Below are 17,241 nucleotides of genomic sequence, written 5' to 3' on the forward strand. Positions count from 1 at the left end.
TCTCAGTCATACACGGTAGCAGCAGCTTCTCCCTTTCATCTGTGTTAAACAAAGGACATTCAATTCCAAAGCCAAAGGAGGAGAAAATGTACATAATTTGTGTAAGGCAAAAACTGCCAATGCATACAACAAACACAAGCTGCCAAGCTCTCTCATAGTTCTTGCTTTTTAAGAAAGCTGGAAACTAGGTGTTCTGTGGGGCACACGGCATCCACGATTGAGATCAACTCTTTGTGCTCAGATGGCAGCGGGGCTGGGGAGGAGCCGCAAGTAACACCAACATCGCTCCACCTCAGTGGTTCTCAAACTGAAGTGCGCATCTCAACCACCTGGAGAGTGTGTAAAACTGCAGGCTGCTGGGCCCCATCCATGGAGCTTCTGACTCAAGGAATCTGGGGTGGAACCCAAGAATCTCTTTCTAACAAGTTCCCAAGGGACGCTGATGGTGCTGGTCCGGGCACAACAGCAGTCTGAGAACCATGGCTCTTAGTAAAGCCCCGCTGGCAAGAAAAATGGTACAGATGAGCCCGTATGCAGGGCAGGAGTAGAGACACAGACATAGAGAATGGATATGTGGACACAGAGCGGGAAGGAGAGGGTGGGGCAAACTGGGAGAGTAACACTGACATATATTTCTCATGTGGGAAGCAGATAGCTAGTAGGAAGCTGCTGCGAGTGTATAGCACAGGGAGCTTAGCTTGGTGCTCTGCGGTGACCTAGAGGGGTGGGGGGGGGGGTGCGGCACAGGGCTCCAGGGAGAGGGGATGTATATATTCAGGTAGCTGATTCACTTTGTTGTACAGCAGAAACTAACACAGTGTTGTAAAGAAATTACACTCCAATAATGAAATTAAAGAAAATACACACACACACAAACACACACACATTAAAAACCATGCTACTTTCTATAAGACAAGATGGAATTCATGGGCCTGCCAGCCTAAGTTCTCATTTCGTTTTAGCAAATAGACAGTTTTGCTTCACAGTTGACACTTGAGCAACATGGATTGGAACTGCATGGATCCACTTACATGTGGATTTTTTAAAATAGTAAACATGCGTGATTGTGCTAAGTCGCTTCAGTTGTGTCTGATTCTTTGTGACTCTATGGACTGTAGCCTGCCAGGCTCCTCTGCCCATGGGATTCTCCAGGCAAGAATACTGGAGTGGGCTGCCGTGCTCTCCTCCAGGGGATCCTCCCCACCCAGGGAATGAACCCACGTCTCTTGTGCCTCCTGCACTGCCAGGCGGTTTGTACAGTATGACACAATCTTTGGTTGACTGATTCTACAGATGCAGAACCACAGATACAGAGGAACTGTGTATACAGAGGGCTAACTGTAAATTATACTCAGATTTTGAACTACAGGGACGATTGGTACCTCTGACCCCTGTGCTGTTCATAAGTCAACTGTATTTTTTTTTAATTTCTCCTTTGTTATTTTCAGTTATGTATCAGCACTTGGGAAGAAGGAGATGGCAACCCACTCCAGTATTCTTGTCAAGAGAATCCCATGGACAGAGGAGCCTGGTGGGCTGCTGTCCATAGGGTCGCAGAGTCAGACACAACTGAAGCGACTTAGCATGCATGCATGCACTAGCGCTTGAGTTTATTAATATCTGCAGTGAGACAGATCCATCCTCATGGCATGGCTCTTCTTAGGATCACTAGGAGGAGGAAAGCCGCTCAGAGGTCCCCCAGACCTGCCAAAACACTGGGCTCCAGAGGAAACAGATCAGAGAAGCTGAGACACTTGCCTGAAGCCACAAAGCAGAGAAGGAGCTAACCCAGGGTTGTTGACACCTGACTCAAGCCCTTCCCTTCAGCTCAGCCCAACCACTTCCCTGAGGTCTATGTTCAAAAATGTGGCTGATTCTAGCAGAGGGATTTTCCATTCACAAGACTGCACCTCCCTAGACCAGTGGTTCTCAACCCTGGTTGGCTATACTTCAGGATTCTCTTGGGAATGCAAAAAAAAAAAAAAAAAACCTACAACAACAGCAGGCCCCGCTTCAGAGATTTTGATTCAAACTGCTCTGGGATGGAGCCCAGGCACCGAGTATCTTTATAGCTCTCCTGGTAATTCTTAAGTGTACTTGAGCTTGAGAATTGCTGCTACCGAGATTGCAGGCTTCTCAAAGGCAGAACATGCACTCCCCACACACAGCTTCTCAAACATTGGTGGGCAATGGATGGACTCCCTCTCAGTAACAAGGCCCCAAGAGATTCTTAGGAAATACACGAAACTCTAGAGCAGCCTCTGCTGCATCAACTGGAAACAAGTTAGAAACGCATAACCCTCAGTCCTCACCCCAAATGAAGTGACTCAGAGACGGTGGAGGAGGCACCCAGCAATCTATGTTTTAGCAAGCCCACCAGAGACCTAGATGCTACTGACGTAAGTGACCCCTAAGGACTTCTGATAGAGGGACTTAAAACTGGATGGAAAAATTTAGTGAAAAATATAAAACCAAAATTACAGTCTATTCGAGAGTCAGGACATGTTGCCCAGAAAGGCAGTGGTGGGTAAGGACTGTGGTAGGAGTTTCAGGTGGGGGTAGGCAGGGAGGGCAGGCAGAGTCTGGCTCCACTGGAACAGATGCTCCATGAAGGGAGGCGGGAGAGGAGGATGGAGAAGTCACCGGGGCCCTGAGGGCAGACACAGGGATGGCGGGTGACCCATGTGTCTAAGAGAAGGGGCTGGGGACAAGAGCCATCGCGCAGGAGGGCGAAAGGCCATCGCCAAGCACACAGGGCAACGGCAGGTCCTTTGGTTACCATGAGAATACTGTAGGGAAGTGAAGCCAGGAACCAACAAGGGGTCCTGGGAAACATACAGACTTTGAAAGTGAAAAAGTGAAAGTGTTAGTCACTCAGTCGTGTCCAACTCTTCAAGACCCCATGGACTGTAGCCTGCTGGGTTCCTCTGTCCATGGAATTCTCTAGGCAAGAACACAGGAGTGTTCTTCCCTTCTCTAGGGGATCTTCCTGACCCAGGGATCGAACCCAGGTCTCCTGCATTACAGGCAGATTCTTTACCGTCTGAACCACAGGGACTTTGATACCCTCAAAATCCTGGCTTTGTAGCATACTAGCCACAAGTCCTTGAACAAGGGACTGAGTCCTCTGGATTCCATGTTCATCGTCTTGGAGGTGAGCACAGTAGCTACCTAGTGAGACTGCCAGGAAGTTACCCAGTGTGGAAGCAGCTAGCACAGTGCCTGCAAAGTGGGCACTGCTCCAGCATGACTGCGGTAACAGTGTTCCAGGTGAGGAAGCAGCACCCACACCCACTGTCCTTACAGTGAAGGGAAGCACACAGGTAAATGGCTCGCAAGTGGCCCTGCCAGAGGGGAAAGCAAAGGTGGAGGGCCTTAGCATCCTTCCTGCACCTCAGTGCTGGGTTCCCGGGCTTGCCCACACATCTCTCTTTCTCTTGGGTTCTCCTTGAGTCCAGGTCTACACCCTGAAAGGAGCGAGCCATGAGTGAGGAGAGACAGGGATGCTACACCCTCTCTGAAGTCCATCTGGCTTCATACGGGTCCAGGGCCACCTGCCCTGCTGATGTGGGGGAGTCAGGAGGTCAGCACACCGTCACCAAACTGCTGTTTCCCCAGCCTCCGTGCCCAAGAATGCTGAACTCAAGGTGGCCAGCAGGAACACTAACAAAGGGATATGTTTTTTTAGAGTATCATTTAAAATATGTACATACAAAGTAAAAAAAAAAAAACAACTCCACCTAAAGAAATTAACTTGAAAGCAGACAGAAGCTGCAAAAGGCTTTCTGCCGTCATTCCGAGCTGAAAGGGCCCAAGCTGCCTTTGAAAACAAGGCAGCAGGTGCCCGCAGCAGGTGCGCTCACCTCCCTCCGAGAGACGCGAACACAGCAGTGGCCCCACCGCTTACTGATCGCAGCCCTCAGGAAGGGAGCACCCCAGTGTGGTCCATTCGCCAGGCCTGGGGAGAGCTGCTTTCCCATAGTCCAGGACCACTTTTCTTTAATCCAGAAATTAGTAACTACTCACTGTGTGCCAAGCCTTGTGCTAAAAACTGAGGAACAAGATGAAGAACAGGGAAAGGGGGCTACTCCAGCCAGCCCTCAAGAGATTTACAGACTAGGCTGCTGGAGACCACTGCTCTCGCTGAATCCCCACAAGAACACTATTAGGTGGACAGTGCTGTCTTCCCCATTCTTCTGATAAGAACAAGTCCCTCCTCCACTTTCTAACCCTCAGGAGCTCCATCAGTAAAACAAATGACTTGATGAGATAAACTCTAGGGTCCCCTCTGGCTCCATCTATGCTTCTAATTGGGTCAAACCCTGGTTTTCAAAGTTAAAACACAGTTCACTGACCCTTGGACAACACACTCTGAACTGCATGTGTCCACTTATATGTGGATCTTTTCCAACAGTAAATACTATAATAGAATACTATTATAGTATAGTAGCATATTAAAACGGAGAAGGCAATGGCACCCCACTCTAGTACCCTTGCCTGGAAAATCCCATGGACAGAGAAGCTTGGTAGGCTGCAGTCCATGGGGTCGCTAAGAGTCGGACATGACTGAGCGACTTTGCTTTCACTTTTCACTTTCATGCATGGAGAAGGAAATGGCAACCCACTCCAGTGTTCTTGCCTGGAGAATCCCAGGGACGGGGGAGCCTGGTGGCCTGCTGTCTATGGGGTCACACAGAGTTGGACACGACTGAAGTGACTTAGCAGCAGCAGCAGCATATTAAAAAGCAGAGACATCACTTCACTGACAAAGGTCCATATACTCAAAGCTATGGTTTTTCCAGTAGTCATGTATGGATGTGAGAGTGGGACCATAAAGAAGGCTGAGCACCAAAGAATTGATGCTTTTAAACTATGGTACTGGGGAAGACTTCTGAGAGTCTCTTGGACTGCAAGGAGATCAAACCAGTCAATCCTAAAGAAAATCAACCCTGAATATTCATTGGAAGGACTGATGCTGAAGCTCCAATACTTTGGCCACCTGATGTGAACAGCCAGTTCATTGGAAAGGACCCTGATGGTGGGAAAGATTGAAGGTAGAAGGAGAAGAGGGAGACAGAGGATGAGATGGTTGGATGGCATTACCAACTCAATGCACATGAGTTTGAGCAAACTCCAAGAGATAGTGAAGGACAGGGAAGCCTGGCATACTGCAGTCCATGGGGTCACAAAGATCCCATGGGGTCACAAAGAGTTGGACACGACTTCCGACTGAAGCACAACAGTGGTACCACCACAGCTGGCTGAATCTGCATACATGGAGGAACCATGGACACAGAGGGTCAGCTCTAAGTTACAGGCAGGTTTTTGGATGTGAGGAGGGTTTGCACTCCTAACCTCCACGTTGTTCAAGGGTCAACTGCATGCAAGTTCATAATCCTTTGGATGTTAAAGCCAATCCATCCAATTCTGTCATTAGAGACCCAGAGAGGGGAAGGGAATTGCCTGAGGTCACACAACAAAATTGACACAACCGAGACATTGAAGGTTAGGTTTCTTAACGCTGAACTCTTTACATTTTTAAACCCAGACATATACACACACCTAAACACCTGGAATAGTGTCATTTGTCTTAGTTCTTTTTTTACTGCTAAGAAAAGCAGCACTAGAGGGAGAAAAAAAACGCCATCTTCCACCCATACTCCAGCTCCACCCACTCCCAGCCCAGTTTGGGTGCTAAGGGTGCTCTCTGCTGCTTTGAGGGGGTGCCCAGGGGAACCACTGGGAAACTTAACCCAGTCGACAGAAATCTCAACCCTCCCCAAGGCAGGCAAGGGGACCAGGGCTCATTGAAGTTTAACAGAGAAAGCCGCCTCTTCCATTTCCCAGCCACAGACAGGGAAGGAGTAAAAAAAGAATGCTGTAAATCAGCTGCCACATAATCACTCTTTTTGAGAGTTTGCTTGTAATTAGTCTATATTCATGGTGCTATATGGGTAGAGGAATCTGCACCCAAAGAAACTCTGAGAACCAATGTGTTTGCTTCCAGTGAATGATGTACAGGAACCATATGCCAAGTGACAGGCAGCTGGGTTCCTCCCCGAGGAGAGCTGTGAGAGAGCCTAAGGCCATTATGTGTACATACACATGCCTTGATACCACCTCTCCTGCTTCCCCTGGACACGCGCCACCTTGGAGGACACCTGTTGCCTATTATTTACCACCATAGCGGATGCGTTTTTCTGTCTCCACTGTCTGCCCAATTCCTGGAACAAGGTTCACGTTCAAGAAATATTTGCTGGCTGATTCAATGAGTCAAACCAGGTAATTGGGAGGTTTTCTATCTGTCGTGTAGGTTGTATTTTGTCGGGATTTTTTTTTTTTTTTTTTTTTTTTTGCCTCTCCACTATGGCCTAAGATAATAATTCTCAATTCTGTCATCAAAACCATATTCAGAAGCTGATTTGATGAGTGGGGATGCAGTCTGGGTATTTGTGGATTGATACAGCAGCATCACCCAGGGAACTCTGACAATGTACTGATAACAGGAGCCACACTCCAGATGGTCCCCATGTGGAATGATCTACAGATTTCTCAGGTAGTGGTTCTTTAAACTGTGGCTCCTCAGAAGAATGGCCTCAGCAGCACAAGAGTACTTGCTAGAAATATGACTCCTCGGGCCCCCTTCCAGATTTACTAAAAAGAATCCCCATGGATGTTCTTTTGGGTTTTTTCCACCCAACAAGCCCTCCAGGTGAGTCTGGTATGCCAGAATGTGAGAACCTCTGCACCGAAGCAATAGAGGCCTGCTACTTTTTCCCTGAGACACCGGACCCCATCATGGGGAGAGGGGGCAAGGTTCCCCACTTTCACTCCAAGTCTGAGATACAGAATGTATTGCTCAGGACTGCAGGAGCCTTGGCAGCTCCAGGGCACCTGTCACTGTTCTCCCGTTCTAAAATTTGCTACATCTGTACATGCACAAGCTAATAAAAATGTCTTTGCCCCAGGTTGAGAGCTTCATTATGCACAGTCAGGTGCCCTGATTCTTCCCAATCTTCTCTCGCCAGTGCCATCGCATGCACAGCAGGGCAGGCAGATGGATATCCTAGCTGGTCCCACCCCTGCCCTAAGCCAATCAGGACACCCCAAGCCAATCAGGATGCCCCGGGCCAATCAGGACAGGCCATGCAGCCTCCATCACCTTCCACTGGCTCTCTGGGCAGTTCCTTCATCCTCAGGCTCCTGCCTCTTGTTCTTTTCATTCATAGTCTACTCCCCTCACCTCCCAGCCTCTGCTCCAGTCTCAGGAGCCTATACCCTGTGTTTGGAACTTTATCCAAAGGCCAGCCTCCACCAAGGGACCAAGTCCCACCTGCTCAGCCTCAGGCAGAAACCCCAGGGAAGCTCAATGACTTGCAGTAGAGACAAAGGGTTGAGGGGTGGGGCCCCCTCAGAAAGACCCAGTGGAAGAGCAGGGCCAGCAAGAGGAGTTGATAGTTCTCCCAGGCCCTTGCACAACGCATATCAGGGAAGGAAAGCAGAAGGGAGGCTGCTCCCCAGCATAAATGGAAGAGCACATGCATTGCTCCATCCTATACTTGGGCTCTCATCTCGAATCCAAAGGGACAAGTGAGGAAAAATGCAAGCATAATACATACTTAACTGGGCAGCGTGACTGGGAAATCTCAAGACCTTGTACTTGGAGGAACCCCCAAGCCAATGGAGGAGGCCCTTGGGCTGGGAAAGCATACAGAGAAAACAGAGAGGAAGCACAGAGAAAGATAAAGGACCAAAAGAAGCTGTGACAAGGGCAGTCAGAGAAAAAACAATGTAACAGCTGACATCTGTCCAGCCGCGCTACGTGCCAGGCACTAGGCCAGTGTGTTCACCCTCCAAACAGCCTCACAAGGAGGCTTCTATGATGGGAACCACAGCAAAAGAAACCTGACCAAAGACACACAGCAGACGGGAAGGTCTGTATACGATTCTGTGATGGTGGCCCTGATCCTGATGGTTCTCTGGTCAGTATCTCTCACTCCAGTGCAAGCCCCTCAGTGCCTGGGTCTCTCTGAGCAGAAAGGCATGAACACCCATCCCCACTATGTTGTTGCAGGGATTAAATGCATCAACTGACTTGTAGAACTGAATGCAAAGCCTGAAACCTAGCAAAGCTCAGTCAGCACTGGTTGTGAAGAGAAGACAGATGATGATGACAAGGAGATGTTGAGATGTTTTCATTCACTAGATAAGCCTCAGCTGCCAGCCAGACCTGGCATCTCATCAGCATTCAGAAAGCCTGCTTGGTTGAAGGCGTGCAGGCAGGAAAGTAGGTTTGAAGATCTGTGGAGCCCCAGTTTAAAGATCTGCCCCCGTCTTCCCCTCTCAGGGGCCCCGAGCTCCATCAGGATCTGGCCAGCCTCACAGAGCATGGCTGACACCTCTGCCACTGGCAGGACCCATGTTAATGCCCTCATCTCATGTGTGCGGTGTCTTCTCCCTCTGCCTGGCTCCTTCCTTGAGCCCTGCCTTCAGGGAGATGTTTTCATCTCAACCAGGAATCATCAAACAGCTTCTTACCATGACAGAGCCTTGAGATCACAGCACAGCGGCAGAATCAAATCCCCCTGCAGGGGCCCCAGGAGAAGGTCAAACTGCCCTCCCCACCCCCAGTAGAAACACTCTCGGACTTGCAGCTGGCTGAGACGACTGTCAATCCTCGCTTGAAAAACAGAGGTAATGAGCGCTCCCAGCTGGGTGTTGTAAGCAGTAAGTGAGCAAGGGTGTGAAGGCTCACCCTCCTCCTCCATCCTTTAACCACGCAATCATGGGCACAGATACAGTTTCACTTGATTACCCCACCATCCAGCCCAGTGAGCTACCTCCAGACTCCCTCTCCACCCTGGTCTGGGCCACGGGACACTGCCCTGTCCGAATGATATCACTCAAGGTCCATCCCATGGGAGATGCCGACAAGAGATGGGAGTGCGGAAGAGAGCGGAGCGAGGCTGACTCCCAGCTCTGACCCCAGCTGCTCTGGTGCTGAAAGCCTCGGCTCCCGTCCTGGCCCTCATCTGCACTGACAGCTGCTTCTAGGTCCTGGAGCATCCTCTCCCGTTCTCGTTCAGGTCCGGGATGGTAAAGGCTCTCCAATGCTGTCCCAAAGCGCTTCCCTGTCCCTTGCTAATTTTCCCTTAACCATCCCTAAACTGCTATAACTAGTCCACTTATTGACTGATCGATTTTTCCATTTGCAGGCACCATCTGCTTCCTTCCATCTGCTTCCTTCAGAGACCCTGACCAATGGCCCAGGCTCCTCTCTGGGTTCACAGCATTCGCCAGCATTAGAAGCACATCCTTCAAGACTCCCCATTTCCAAGAATCCTCACCAGATTGCCCTTAAAATACACGTCTGGACTGACTTTCCGCACACCATTTAGCCTGTGTCATCCTCTCCCTCTCACTCCGGACATCAATCCATCCCCAATACTCTGCCCACCAGCCCAGGGCGGGTGCAAGCTCTCCCTAAACCCCCTCTGTGCTTCCCTCAACAGCTAGCACAAGTCGTATGCTCTCAGAAGAAGTTTGAGAGACCAATAAACATTCCCTCCCTTGCTCACACCCAGAGAACATCACTTCAGCACTTCTGCTTGAAACACCAACGGTTTTTCACACTGACCTTTTCTCAGTCCATGACTCTCAAGAGGGGCTGGCCTGGGCATGTGCCTGCCATGGTCTCTCCCCCACAGTCCACCAGGGAATGCAGAGCAACACAGAAGACTGAGCCTCAGGTAAGAACATCTGTCCCATCCCCTCATTTTGCCAATGGAGAAGTGGAGACCAGATTGCTTAAGGGATTTCTCAAAAGCCACAGGTGAGTTCATAGGTGGAGACGGACCAGCCCCACTGCCTTCAAGGAGCCCTGGCACTCGGTCTTGTAGAGAGACCCTCACATATCTTGGCGCTTCTTTGACGAAAGTGCCCAGAAATGTGGTCTGGAATTTTATGAAGCTGGAGAAATAACATGCTGCAGCTTCCTGGAGGGCCTGATCTCTGCCAGGTTTCAGGGATGAAGAGTAAAGCAAGTAAGTGCACGCAGAGCCAGAACTAGGGCAAGGGCAGTGAGGCACTAGGCTCGGGTGCAAACTTTCAAGGGGCCAAAACATTCGGTAATCAAGGTAAAGAATATCTTAATGTGATATTTCTTGAGATCGAAGTTCATGCCAAGAGATCCATGACAGACAAACTATCACAGTTTTAAATAAAGATCAGATCTGCTCCTGCACTGGCACAAGCCTGCCTCACTGGCCTCACCCTAAACTAACCCTCTGGCCATTTCTGTCTCTGCCCAACCTCTCACTCGGGGCATACAGCTCCTTTCCATCCAAGACTGTCCACGCCGTCAGCCTGCAGCAGGAATTTTCTGCACCATGCCAGTCAGCGCCCATTCTTGAGTCAACTACCCACGAGGCTGTCAAAGGACTTCCAAGGCAGTGTGACTAATGGAATGTTTGTGATTGAAAAGTGAGGAAAGAGCTCTCAGCAATCCGCTGTCCTTAATTACATGGAGCAAACACCTCCTCAAGGACAGCCACGGAAGCCTGTGTCCATCTTTGCTCCCAGCCTTCTTTCCTGCCCACTGCTCAGCACAGAGAAGGAAGAAGCCAATATCTGCTCAAAGAATAAGCAAAAAGACCCCCAAGTCCACCTGCCTAGGACTGTGGGACTATGCCTGACTCTGTAGCATCAATTTCTAATTTATACTCCTGGTCCCAGATTCCTCTTATAAACCTGTGTGCTGTGTTCATTTTGAAATACCAACGTGCTTCCAAATTGTGGATCAGCTCGGGAGAGGTCATGCCTCCCAGTGGGCCTCCAGTCCAGTGTAGGGGAGCTTCAGGCCTGAATGGACACTGACTTCTCAGGGGTGGAGGCCAGAGGGCTGGAGGCCCAGATCATCATATGGGGCACAGTGTCTGTTCCTGGTCCTTTCCCTCCGTGAGCCACACCTTCCTCCCCTTCTGGCCTCCCTGCCTCCAGTCTGGCCCAGACAATTTCCCTTCCTCAGAGAAGTCTTTGCCAAGCACTTCCAGGCCCCGCCTTGACTTCACAGAACGACCCTGGTATTGGAGGCCTTCTCTGATCTCATCCCCCTCACCCAAACAGATATGCTTCTGAATGTTCCCTGGATTGAAATCTCTGTACAGATTCAAGGACCTCTGCAGGCAGACCTGTCTCTTGTCCAGCACAACCCTCATCCACCCCCTGGGCCCATACCCACTTCCACACACACACTTTCTCTCTCTCATTCAGGTTTATCTAACATCAGTTGAAAGCCTACTGTGTGCCTTGGAGAGGGAACAAACAGCTTCACTGAGAACTTATCACATGCCAGGTCTTTATTTAGTCTCCTTCCATCTTGAAATTCATTTCATCCTGTTGTGGAGACATTATTATTATTCCTAGTTATTATAATTATACAGTTATAATTATTTAATAACTGTATGCATCACATGATATAATAGTATAATATAATGATGTAATATAACATGTGCAATATATATAATTATATTCTTCAATGATAATAATAATTACTGGTTGTTATCATTACATATTGAAGTTAAGAGAAGCCAAGAGAGGCTAAACAGCCAACCTGGGGGAACTCAGCATTCACCTGGTCTCCTAACTTTCCACTACAGCCTCTAATTCCCTGTCCGCCTGTCCAAACTCAGCCCATCCAGACCACAGCCCATATCTGCACGGCTGCTATCTGCGTTCACCGGGGTCTACCAGGGTAAAAGGATGGTGACACCCTCCAACAGGCTGTGAGGGAGACTTGGCTAAAGCACCTGTTCACATAGGTGTAGGGAAAGACACCAGAGATGCTCAAGACAGGACCCCAGGGCTTGTGACCATGGGGAGGGAGGGAAGGGATGTTCCCAGAACTCAGAGCTAGAACTGGACAGAACGGGCTGTGTTGCAAGGGGTTCCGTGACTTTATGTCAATAGACGCGGTCAGTTCTTAGGCTCGCGTGGGCAGGGAACTCACTCTCCTCCCATCCCCCACCTCCTCTCTGATCCCACCATTGACCAAAATTGATAGGAAGCCAGAGGGCAACAGGGCAAAATGATGTTCCAGAAAGATTAGTCTCCCAAGCCAGAAAGCCAGGGGCATCCACTACTGTCTTGGTGAGAAGTAGTCCCCAAACCAAAACACAGTTCATGGAAGTCCCATCAGCTACTGAGTCACTGCAGGGTAAAGTCAACTGGACCATCCTCTCACCTGAGTCCTTGGCCATCAGGCTCCAGTCTGGAATCACAGGTTCTTTATCTGCCACCCATCCCACCTCCCCCTGACCCTCGGCTGGGGAGGGCTCTTTACCTTGAAGGTGAACCAAGCCTCATTTCTTTGAGGTCAGAGTCCTCGGTGGTCTGCTTCTGACTGGGTTGCCACAGTCAGGCTGGCCAGGACTTTGGGATAGGGAGTACTGGGAGGTGCCCCAGCAAACCCCCTGGGCTCCAGGCATAAACTCCCTGCCCACCTCCTGTGCTGTAGCGGCAAAACCCAACTGGCCATGGCAACTGAGGTCACTTTCCTAGGGTCAGTTCAGTGACCCCCTACTTTGCCTGCTGGTTTAGCAGCACAAGGAACCCCAAAGTCCAAGAGATGTTTTAGCTTCCTGTTCCTAAAATCAAGCTGTGTTTCCTGGTGGAACAGTTCTTTTCTTGGGCACTGGGACCTCTCAGTTTAGAATCATAAGTTCTACTCAGAATAGAGCTGTGTTTAAATAAATGACCATACTTAACTCTCAGTACAGCCTTGTCAGATGAACACCCATTATCCCAGTCTGTGAAGGGGAAGACAGAGGCTCAGAGCAAGGGATTAATTTTCCCAAATGAAACACAGAGGTACCATCTGGCCATTGGTATGGAACTCTAAAGCTGCCTTTACGGGACTTAGTCCAGGCTAAGACTCCAGTCTCCCAGTGCAGGCGGCTTGGGTTCAATCCTGGTCAGAGAACCACATGCCACAACTAAGAGTCCACATGCTGCAACTAAGAACTGGCACAGCCAAATAAATAAAAATGAAATGTTTTAAATAAAAAATAAGGTTGCCTTCAGGCTGGCACTGGTTGCGTCCACCTTGCAAGTGAGAGATGCATATGTGCATGCCCAGACAGAAAGACAGACAGCTTTCTGGACTTTTAGGTGCCATAATCCACCTCCTTCCCTGCCCTTTCATCAGCAGGCCCCACACACTGCAGAACCATGTGAGCAAAACATTCTCTGTATTGTCTGCCAGGTGCCTAGTGCCTCAGGATTCCTCTTCTGGACTGATCAGACTCAGCCAATCACTGGAAAGAGGCTCCTGTTGAAAAAGCTGCAGCCCTCTTCGGCTCCCTGACTGCACCTCTCCCCCGCATGCTGGGAGGTCAAGACGGATGAGGGCGGGCGCCTCTCTGGAGCCAGGTCTAATCAGAGATACAGCTTCCAGATGAATCACCTTTGCAAGACCTCCTTGCCATGCCCCTTTGAATTAAAAGAGCTCCCTCTACTAATATATTAATTAAAATGAAATATTAATAAACTGACCTCTATTATTTATCAGCTGTTTGGGGAGAAAAGAAAAATATCGAGATCCAAAGAGAAATCAATTTCCCTAAAACCGCCCTTCCCTGAGCAGACTGATTCGTGTCACATAATAAAGAGATAAGCTTATCGGCTGCATCAGTTCAAAGACGTGTGCTGTAAATGTTGGTTTTGAACCAATAAGAAGATTATAAGCACTGTCATAAAATATCTTTCCGGGATGTAAATTATTCAAAGCCCTCCGTGGGCAGACACAGTGTCTCATGCCTCAGTGATCCCCGTTCTCTGCAATACATTTCACTTATTAAAGTCAGAGAGGGCCTCTGTTGATAAAGCCCCCTAAATAAATGATAACCTTCATCTCCGTCTTCTAAATTATTTCCATGACTAGAATTCGGAATGTTTGTGCCAGAGGTGCCAGGAAGTACTGCCTTCTTGAGTGATGGGTATGTCTTCATTGGGAAGCTTGGTTCAGGTAAGGGCTGAACCCCTAGATTCTTGGAGCCGGGAAGTGGCTCCAGTAATGCATACAACCCTGGGGGCTCATCTTCACAAGGAGGGAAGGGGTGATGCAAGATGCAAGGGACAATATGATGAAAAGGCCTGGACCCCTAACCTGCCTCGCTAGTCAGGCTGAGTTGTTATCCAACCTGAGTGAGTTGGACAACCAACTCCAAAAGTGAGTCTCTTGTTACAGGGAGGTGGGTATAATATGTGTGCCCACCAGGCTCATAGCAGGTTCTCAATCAATGTTAACCAGGTCAATGACCACGGTAGGGACCTCATGGGGAACACTGCTCCTCATGCCCTCAAGACCTCCTGGAGCCTCATTGAGCTTCCTGGGCTACTCTGCCTGCCCTGGCAGGTACCTACAGCAAGCCCATCCTGGACTCATCTCTGGCCTTTGTTCACGTAAAAGTCAGATCATCCTGCGTGCATGTGTGTGTGCTAAGTCGCTTCAGTTGTGTCTGACTCTTCACAACCCTATGGACTATAGCCTGCCAGCCTCCTTTGTCCATGGCATTCTCTAGACAAGAACACTGGAGTGGGTTGCCAGGCCCTCCTCCAGGGGATCTTCCCCACCCCGGAATCGAACTTGAGCCTCCTGAATCACAGGCGGATGTTTTACTGCCAAGCCACCAGGGAATCCCCGGATCATCCCTGTTCATTCTTTAAGGCCCAATTCAAATGCCACCTCCTCCATGAAGTAGCCCATGATTTCCTCACTTGGGTTCTTTCCTTTTCATCCTTCCTCAAATGTTTATGGCATGCCCATCCTGTACTAAGCACTGACTACAGTTCTTTCCAGGCAACATCTTATGTAATTTTCATTACTACCCTGCAAGTCCTATTGCCCATATTTGATAGAAGAAACATTAGGCTCAAGGGATTAAGTGTCTTGTTCAAAGTCACACATTAAGTAAGTGAGGCAGCCAAGATGCGAACCAAGTTTGGCCAGAATCCAAAGCCCATGCTCTTTCCTTTATTTTCCATTCACTGTCCTGCTGCTGGACTCAGAGCTCAGTGCTTCCTGTCTGGGCTTCATTTACCCCCTGCTCATGCCTCAGTTCTACGAGAATGGGCCCGTATCCCCACAGCATCATTCAGCCTCCCACATGGAGCCCTCAGGCCAGGTGTGGCACAGGGCCCAGAGCTTGTCGTGGACACTCCATCTGGCTGGCAGCTGCATCTGGACTCCCAGCTGGACCAGCCCCCAGAGCCTGCCGGCCACCTCCAGTCCAGGCCCAGGATGACAGCAGCAATCACGTCCGCTTCTCGCACTTCTCCACTCACCATTCTACGCCTCAGCTTCTTCACCTAGAAACTGGGGATAAAGAGAAGCACCTATTCTAGCTGCAGTTGTGCAGATCAAACGAGATCACAAACGTAGAAGGTTTTGAACAAGCTTGGCACATAGAGCTCATAGTATCGCTGGGACCTTAAAGGTTTCTGAGGACTTGGTTCTGACTCCCTAGTCATGAGCTCCCCACACAGCACTGAGCATTGTGCATCCTGAGAGCAGAAAGCCTGTCATACAGTAGACAGTCTGGGGATTGTGAGTTGCTGGTAGATTCTTTCATGCTATCCAAAGCCCTGGCTAATTAGCATTGGGTGCCACTGCATGGGAGACAGGAGGGGGCTGGGCTGTGCAGTCAGGCAGCGGGTTGATCCTGCCTGTGACACCTTCCAGCGGGCAGTCCTGGAGGAGTCACTCAATCCTCACCTGAGCCTCTACTTTCACATCTATAAAATGGGGCTTCAGGACAGGACTAAATGCCAAAGCTGCTGGGGCTCTGTAACTAGAAAGAGAATATGTCCCCAAAGTGTCCAGTGCAAACCAGGGCCACCGCGAATGCTCACTCCCTTCCTCTCCTCACTGATTCCTTTCCTTTGTCTTCTTTTCCTTACCAACTGCCTACCTATGGGTCTCCTGTGACTGCATCTTTCAGTATGAGGATCACTGATGAGGCACTATTTTCCACTGTCTGCCTGTGTGTTCAGGGTTTCATGTGTTGACCCATTAATCACCTTGACCTTATCTTTCCTGGGCGGGGAGGGTGGGGGTTGGGGGGTGGGGGATAAATGCTTCAGAAATAGGGATTAGAGGCTGCCTCGAGTGACAGCAGCTGTTTCGACAGGTCCCATAAATGCCCATGGAAGGAAATTCCCATCAACCATGAACGAAATATTTGGCAAAAAGGAGATCCCTAAACCAAGCTATAAAACACTTGACTCCCTCCATGGTATGCAGGTTATATCCATTATTCTCACCCAGTACTTGAAAAATAAAATGGTGGTTCATTGTGATGATACCAAACCAAGAAATAATTGCCTCACAAAAAAGTTTTACATGCTCCCATATGCACAACATATAACACACACACAATAAAACATCCAAGAACTGCTGGCAGTGTGTACAGAAATTGCAAATTTCCTTGAAAATGCATCCGAAATAACGGGTACTCTGAATTACCTACTGTCCGTAACACAGACAGCATTTGATAAATTTTGCTCCCAGAGCAATCCTGCCTTGTCAAGAGATGACAATCAGACATGCGAAATAAGTGCTATGTATGAATTTTGCAGAAGTATCACTTTGGGAAAACAGAAACCAAAACAAATTGAGAAATCATATAAATAATTACTCTGAGCTTCAACTCTAACATGAAGAAGGAAGAAACATGAGCAGAAATGCTAATTAATATGACTGTTTAATTATAGGGGCACAAATTAATAAACCGGAGTCACTGCAGCTTTCCAGCAGGCAGCTCACCTCTGCATGTGACCTCAAAGGTGTGGGCACAGTGGGGAAAGGCTTCGGTTTCCTTTGCCAGGTACCCAGCTGGCATGGCATCAGGAAAGAGGAAGGCTAAGCCCCTGTGAGGAGGATCCAGTCCTCCCAACCCCCTTCTCTCTGCCCAGACACCATGGGCCCTCATCAACATTAGCAGGGGCCAGCATCCACCATGGCACCTCCTCTAATTAGCACATCATTCCTCATGCATCGACGAGGGCCCAGCCACAACTTGCTGAGGACAAAATGCACACCAACATGACTAAGGGGCAGGATTTCTTAAATAGTTACTGTACGCCAGGCTCTCCTTCATACTGTTATCATTTCTAGTTTCCCAAAGTACCACTTCTGAAAACTCCATGTTTGCCAATTGCTTTACATGTCTGATTGTCAGTTCT

At 49.2% G+C, this 17,241-nt stretch overlaps 1 protein-coding gene and 1 long non-coding RNA gene across 32 annotated transcripts in view; one reads left to right on the forward strand and one right to left on the reverse strand.

The window, feature by feature from the left end:
* Nucleotides 1–17,241, reverse strand: part of LOC112580248 — a 454,297-nt gene that overhangs the window by 338,053 nt on the left and 99,003 nt on the right. For 2 of the 31 annotated variants that reach the window (XM_044931979.2, XR_006546300.2), the window contains exon 2: nt 15,343–15,373. The exons of 21 other annotated variants lie outside the window; for them this stretch is intronic. In XM_044931979.2, the coding sequence (XP_044787914.2) occupies nt 15,343–15,345 (3 nt within the window). In that variant the 5' untranslated portion in view covers nt 15,346–15,373. Of the gene's footprint in view, nt 1–7,944; nt 8,108–8,538; nt 8,683–8,840; nt 8,970–9,637; nt 13,231–15,342; nt 15,374–17,241 lie in introns of those variants that run through there. 8 more of the 31 variants (XM_044931978.2, XR_006546298.2, XM_044931986.2 and 5 more) reach the window with 7 other exon arrangements.
* On the forward strand, nt 8,944–10,466 carry LOC123330408. Its single transcript, XR_006546315.2, has 3 exons — nt 8,944–9,086; nt 9,216–9,749; nt 10,332–10,466. It is a non-coding gene; the product is annotated as an uncharacterized LOC123330408 (long non-coding RNA).

Source organism: Bubalus bubalis, chromosome 18 (assembly GCF_019923935.1).
Source record: "Bubalus bubalis isolate 160015118507 breed Murrah chromosome 18, NDDB_SH_1, whole genome shotgun sequence".
Classification (NCBI taxonomy): domain Eukaryota; kingdom Metazoa; phylum Chordata; class Mammalia; order Artiodactyla; family Bovidae; genus Bubalus; species Bubalus bubalis.